The following is a 7629-nucleotide window of genomic DNA, read 5'->3' on the forward strand; positions in this document are numbered from 1 at the left end:
CTCCCGGTGACGGTAATAGGTACCCGTACCATTCGGAATGGTCAGACTAACGGCCCTTTTTTCTCTCTCTCCTTGCCCGCCTTCGAGGAACCACCACCCGTGGAAGGAGCCGGACCGCCCTGGTGGACGACGCCCCACTCTACGTCCACCCGTGTTACCACCCACATCCAAGAGCCGTCATTGGGACCTTCAACCAAGCACCTTCCGTGTCGGGGCTACCTCTATCCAGACTTTTGTCTATCCTTGACTTTGTGCATAAACAAATAAACAGACATAGCCCACTATATACGGCCTCCACGCCTGTTTTTCCGGCCCGCACTCACCCCACGACAACAGTTGGTGTCAGAAGTGGGATTGTCCGGAAGCATGGAGGCCACAGTGAAGAAACTCGCAGAGACCCAGGAACAACTGGGGAAAATGATGGAGCAATTCCTCAAAACCGCCGAGGATGACCGAGGCCAGTTGCATGACGTATTGAAGGGTCAAGGCGCGGCCCAGGACCAAGCTATGGGAAAGCTCACGGACGTACTAGGCCACCAAAGACTGGTCACTTCCCTCCCCTCAGTGGTTCTCCAAAAGTACGTCCCAGGAGAAGACCCAGACTTCTTGTTTACTAATTTCGAGCAGCTGGCCCAAGCCACTGCCTGGCCCCCTGATCGATGGGGACATTATCAAGGACCCCTACTTACCGGCGAATTACAAGCTGCGTATCAACAGGCCAATGTACATGGCCAAACACCTTATGCCGATGTCAAAACCTGTATCCTGGAACGTCTTGGTATAGATGATGAGACCTACAGGGTGAAGCTGCGCCAAGCCAAAGAAGGACCACAAGAAACACCAAGAGCCCTGTCTTTCCGCATCCGGGAGCTGGCCGATCGCTGGTTGCGTTCTGCCTCCTCCACAAAAGAAGAAATCCTCTCCAAAATATATTTGGAACAATTTCTGGCTTCCCTACATCCTTCTACCCAAAAATGGGTTCGCCAACACGGCCGTCTCACCTTGGAGAGCGCGGTTGAAATCGCCAGCGCTTACAGCCGCGCCCAAGACTTTCAGAGGCCAAAAGAGGATCATCCACATCGTCCCCACCCTAATAACGTGACCCGTACACCGAAACCTCCCCTACCCAAGAAACCGAAGCTCACCCCTTTGTTCCCATACCCTGTTGTACCGCGGGCACCTCCACCCGGTCCACAGTGCTATCACTGTGGAGGATATGGACACATTGCCCGAGTGTGTCCCCAGAAAGACGAACCAATGGAGGTGGGTCTCGCCCGGAACTATGTATGCCTCCCTACAGATCCTAGCCCTCCTAGATTTCATTGCCCAGTACGGATTGAGGGACACCCTGTTCTAGCCCTTGCTGATACAGGCTGCAGACAAAGTGTACTCCGTCCTCAGGAGCTGCCAAACCCTGTGGGACCAGTGACCGGTACGGTAGCCATCCAGTGTGTACACGGAGACACAAAACTATACCCCACCGCCAGGGTTCGAGTTCAACACCCGACGGATCAGGGTACCACACTCACCGTTGGCCTTATTCCGACGCTCCCGGAGCAGGTGATACTGGGCAGCGACTACTCTGGACTACCTCGTCTTCTCCATGAGACCACCAACTCCCTGGAAAAGTGGTGGTTGGAGGCCCCATTTCCACATGACCAACTAAGTCAAGAGACCTCGGGCAAACCATACAAATCAAAAACCCAAAAGAAGAAGGAGAAAAGGAGCCATGCCACTGTCCTTCCCGTCAGAGTGGAAGAACAACCCTGGGAAACCGACAGGGAGTTCCGCGCCGCCCAACAGGAGGATCTCGTCCTCCAAGACGCCTGGAGACACGCCCTGGACAACGAAGACCCCTTACAAGTAAGTCCCTATTTCTTTAGAAAGAACGGCCTTTTATACAGGAAGGGAGGGGCACAACAAACACCACAGCTGATAATCCCGGGACCCTTCCGAGACAAAGTGTTGTTTCTCGCCCATAGTCACCTGCTGGGAGGCCACTTTAGCGACGAGAAGACAGGACAGGCTGTCTTGGAGAAATTCTATTGGCCAGGTGTCTACCAGCAAATAAAACTGTACTGCCGTACCTGCCCGGTGTGTCAAAAGAATAGCAGGTATCGACCCCCCAGAGCACCCTTACAGCCTCTACCCCTGATCGATATACCCTTCAGTAGAGTAGGGATAGACATTATAGGCCCCATGTTGCCCTCCAGAACCGGTTGTCGATACGCTTTAGTACTGGTCGATTACGCCACCCACTTCCCTGAAGCAGTACCCCTAAGACAACCCACAACCCAGAACATAGCCAAAGCCTTGATCTCGATATTTTCTAGGGTAGGCTTCCCTAGGGAAATCTTAACCGATCAGAGGACCCCCTTCGTGTCCACCCTGATGAGACAGGTGTGTTCACGGCTTGGTATTAAGCAGATAAGGACCTCCGCTTACCACCCCCAGACAGATGGGCTGGTTGAGCGCTACAACGCCACTCTAAAGACTACCCTGAAAAAACTGTTGGCCCTTGAGAGCAGAAGGTGGGAGGAGATGCTACCCCTATCCCTGTTTGCGATCCGCTGTAAGGTTCAGAGCAGCACCGGATATTCGCCCTATGAGCTCTTATATGGGTGACCCACACGAACCCTGTTGGATATGACTAAAGAGGCCTGGGAGGCCGAACCCGACCTCTCCCTGAGTACGTAGAAAACCTCAAAACACATTTGGGGCAAATACGGGACATCGTAAGGCAGAACATGGCGACTGCACAAGTCAATCAGAAGCACCAGTACGATAAGGGAACCAAACCCCGGTCTTTTGCCCCAGGTGACCTGGTCCTTCTCCTGATCCCATCCTCGGACCACAAACTACTGGGTCAATGGCAGGGCCCGTTTCCTGTCCTGCGACAAGTAACGCCGGTTACCTACGAGTTTGAAACAGACCCTAACAGACATATCACCCAGATTTACCACGTGAATCTACTGAAGGCCTGGGTCGGTCTTCTCCCTGTACTGGTTGGTACAAAACCCGAATTGGTTTTGTCCTATGAGGCGTGCATTGATCCGGATCTGCCCGAAAACCAAAGACAGGATCTACGGACATCCTTGAGTTTGTTACAAAAGATCTTCTCCACCTACCTGGGTCGCACCTCAGTAATCGAACATGCCATCATAACCGAACCCGGAAAAACGGTACGTCAACGACCCTATCGGGTCCCGGAAGCGCGTAGAGCAGTCATTCAAGAAGAGATAGTACAGATGATGCACCTGGGCGTCATAGAACCGTCCGTCAGTAGCTGGAATTCACCCATTGTACTAGTTCCTAAGCCGGACGGTTCGATCAGATTTTGTATCGACTTTCGAGAAGTGAATAAAATTTCCTCCTTTGATACGTACCCCCTCCCTCGTGTTGACGAGATGATCGAACGAATAGGAAAGGCGAAATACATCAGTACCCTGGACCTCTGTAAGGGGTACTGGCAGATCCCATTGAGGTAGGAGGATAAGAAGAAAACAGCCTTTTCTACTCCCGATGGACTATATCAGTTCACCATGATGCCCTTCGGCCTTCACGGTGCTCCCGCTACTTTCCAAAGAGCCATGAACCACGTCCTGCAACCGCATTCCCGGTATGTGGGAGCATATTTGGATGATATAATCATCTACAGCGATGACTGGAGGCAACACCTACATCACCTACATGAAGTCATCTCCTCCCTGGGTTCTTATGGGTTCAGCATTAACCCTGCAAAAACCACCCTTGCTGCCCAAACCGTTAAGTACCTTGGTTATCTGTTAGGTGAGGGAGTAATCCGTCCCCAGAACAATAAAATCACAGCCATCCAGTCGATCCCCTTTCCACAAACAAGAAAAGAGCTACATGCATTTCTCGGTCTCTTGGGATATTACAGGAGATTTATCCCTGGCTTCTCCCAGACTGCAGCCCCACTAACCGATCTTTTGAAAAAAACGACGAAGACCGAAGAGGCACTGAAACGCCCTGACTCTCGTATGTTACGAGCTTTCCACCTCCTTAAACAGTCCTTGTTGTCCGGTTCTGTGCTTATCAGTCCAGATTATACCCTGCCTTTCATCCTTCAGACCGATGCGTCTGATCAAGGTTTGGGGGCTGTTCTGTCCCAACGCTACCACAATGGCGACAAACGACCCATCCTGTTTCTAAGCCGCAAGTTGTTTCCAAGGGAGATGAACTACGCGGTGGTAGAAAAAGGGGCGCTGGCCATTAAATGAGCAATAGAAAGCCTCCGCTACTATCTAGATGGACGTGAATTCATCTTGTATACCGATCACGACCCGTTGGAATTGATGGACCTCAACAAAGGACATAACGACCGTGTATTACGCTGTTTTTTGTCCCTCCAACCCTAAAGGTTTAAGAAATTTCACCGAAAAGGTGTTGAACAGGGTAACGCCGACTACCTATCCCGATACCCTCCCCCTGCACCCCGAACAAGAAGGACAGCTAGGGGAAGGGGATGTGAACAGAATGCGGTCCCTACCTTGAGTGACCCAACGCTTCCCTCGAGGTCCAGAGCCTCACGGACCGATCCGACGGCGTCCCTGGCAACCCGGACACCATTGTTTTCTCCCTCATTGCAGGACCCAATCCGGAAGGACGGAAAACCGGAAGGACTCCCGAGTGACCCCGGAAGTCCCATCCCCTACCCGACGACGGATGAAGGAAAAGCAGGAAACGACGACAGCGGTGTGTGCAGAGAGTTTGACTCGTGGCAGAAGACGGACGGCGGCACCCCTGTGGAGCGGAACGAAGAAGGAGAAGACGACGAGGTCTGGAGGGAGGACTGGTGGAGTCCTGTGGAGGACGCTGGAGAGCGGCCGTAGCTCGCGGGAGAGCTACGGCGGGGGCATGTGAGTAACAAACCCCTCTTGTGTATTTAGTCTGTGAATAGCCTAGTGTAAACTGCCACCACCCCCTCTGGGACTCACTGACCACTGTATATAGTATAAAGCAACCCTGACCACTGTATTTAGTATAAAGCAAGTCTTCGCGATCACCGGCACCTGTACGATACGCCTTGCACTGACTCTATCTTCCGACACCCTCCTCTTCTTCCCGACCGTATCCTCCCCCCTTCCTCCCTCACTGTCCGCTCTTTCTTATGCACTCCCGGTGATGGTAATAGTTACCCGTACCATTCGGAATGGTCAGACTAACGGCCCTTTTTTCTCTCTCTCCTTGCCCGCCTCCGAGGAACCACCACCCGTGGAAGGAGCCGGACCGCCCTGGTGGACGACGTCCCACTCTACGTCCACCTGTGTTACCACCCACATCCAGGAGCCGTCATTGGGACCTTCAACCAAGCACCTTCCGTGTCGGGGCTACCCCTATCCAGACTTTTGTCTATCCTTGACTTTGTGCATAAACAAATAAACAGACATAGCCCACTATATACGGCCTCCACGCCTGTTTTTCCGGCCCGCACTCACCCCATGACAACAAGTACATACATATATATATATTAGAATATGTGCCAAAGCTCTCTCTATTTCCAAATGATTAAGTGCCATATAAAATTGCTGTGAAAATATATTTATTTTAAGAGACAGTGGCCCCTGAGTCAGTAAGGAGTGAAAAAAAGAAATCAGTGTAGCCCCAATCGGTACTATATTTTAGCCATTATCCAGCCGGACAAGGACAGTTTAATATGCAAATAAATTAAGTAAACAATGTATGTGAATTTAAATACAGTGGGATACAAGCCAGTATCCCTGAACTCACTTTAAAAGGAGAGAATAGAAAAGGCTCAGGCAGTAAATGGTTGTCTGTATTGAGTAATCATAGCAAAACAAACAACAATTGAAAAGAAGGTCTCCTATACACTTAATAAAACAAACAAATCATTGTGTATAAGGGAGACTATGGGGTCCATTAGGATGGCGGGCGGAAACAGTCCGCCCGCCACCCTAATGGAGATCGGGACCACCCGCCTAAAGGGCGGGGGTCCCGACAATGGCATTAGGATGCGCCCGCCACAGTGGCGGGCGCATTCCTCAAATTAATATTGTGGCGGGCAGTGCTCACTGCACCGCCCGCCACAATGTTCAAAACAAATGCACGCATTTGCATAATCGAGGCGGCAGGCACCGCCCGTTGCCTGCCGCTGCGGTTATGCAAATGCAGGGGGGTAGCAAAGGTACCCCCCTTGTGCCACCCCCCTTTGCCCGTCACTCTGGGGGCCCACAGGGGCCCCCCAGAGTGAACACCGCATGCCTTTCCGTGGCGGCATTGCCGCCACGGAAAGGCATTGACAAATGCCTATTCTAATATGGCTGGCGGTGTCTGATAAGACACCGCCACCATGTTCTCCCTTTTCCGCCCCGGCCGCTATGCGACCGGGGCGGAAAACAGACGGGCGGTCTTTCTCACCGCTGCGGTCCCCTCCGCCATCGTAATATGGCGGGGGGAATGCAGGGAAGGATGTCGGGCGGATTGCTTCCGCCAGGGTGGCGTGGCCACCGCTACCCTGGCGGAGGCAATCCGCCCGACATCCTAATGGGCCCCTATGTGTCGATGGCATTTCGATCATTTACAATGGTATTAGGATCATCATCAGTACTTTAAATGTGGTGCCTCAAAACAATTGCCTGAATTCGCTGAATCAAGATAAACAAGTACAAAAATGAGGAAGGGAGAGGGATAAATTAACCAGTGAATAGGGGCTATAATCAGTGGTACAGAAGTCAGATGGGCAAAAATGTTGAAAGCACACACTTATTTCGTTTGAGGGGCTAGTTAAAATTGAGGACATAGGACATTAAGTCATACCGGAAAGCATAAACGCATGATGAGTAGTGAAGAGAATAAACCACCTATGGTGGGTGAAAGGCAGGGGCTATCATTTAAGTGAGTGGGAGTTGGTTTATATCTTATATATCTTGTGCGGGCGAAAAGTTTCCGGTGCCAATGGTGTGCGAGGAGTGGCGCAGTTACAATCTCTGGACGGGATAAAGAATTACCTATTGTAGAGGCCGGAGGTTTACAAGTAGACAGTAATTCGAGCGGTCATGGGAGTCATCTTGAGACCTGGCAGTGATTAAGCGAGATTCTAAGCAGGTACTGAATTGTGTGAAAATATATCAATGCGACCTGGTTGGGAAAGCTGAAAGCTTACCTAGTTAGGTAAATGCAATGCGCACGGCTCCTGCATGAGGAGAACTTTAAGCGTGGTTCGCCCACAGCGGTTCCTGTAGGATTAGCGGGGAGCATCTTGGTAGTGGTGGGGTAGGTAGTCTGTTGATTACCTGAAGATGGAAATCATTATCAGGTAGTGAAGCATAGCAGTCCAAGGCCAACCAAATGAAGTGGTGTGGGTTAGTAACCACACGTCCCTGGTATGCAACACTATTCAGTACAATATTCTTTATTCAGTGATTTTTCTTATAAGAAGGAAAAGCACTTGATTACACCCACATTACTAAATAGTTTGCATTTACTTTCAACTGCAAGTCAGCTGGAGTTAAAGTCCTTCAGTTAGCCATCAGCATTGTCTATAAAGCACTTTTTTTCAAAACATGTGCCCCAGTGTATTTTGTTTAATTCTTGGAGGACCACAAGGAAAATATGTGCATTCTAACAACATGCTCCCCAGGAGGCATA

The 7629-nt window shown here is 50.9% G+C and overlaps 1 protein-coding gene across 1 annotated transcript; it reads left to right on the plus strand.

Moving 5' to 3' along the window:
• The first annotated feature begins 366 nt into the window (after window positions 1-366).
• Window positions 367-2174, plus strand: LOC147728312 (uncharacterized). The gene is given in 2 exon segments (XM_086963773.1): window positions 367-2101; window positions 2104-2174. Coding segments are annotated over 2 exon segments (1806 nt in total).
• The last annotated feature ends 5455 nt before the right edge of the window (window positions 2175-7629 follow it).

This window comes from Lissotriton vulgaris, chromosome 3_1, assembly GCF_964263255.1.
Source record: "Lissotriton vulgaris chromosome 3_1, aLisVul1.2, whole genome shotgun sequence".
NCBI classification, from domain to species: domain Eukaryota; kingdom Metazoa; phylum Chordata; class Amphibia; order Caudata; family Salamandridae; genus Lissotriton; species Lissotriton vulgaris.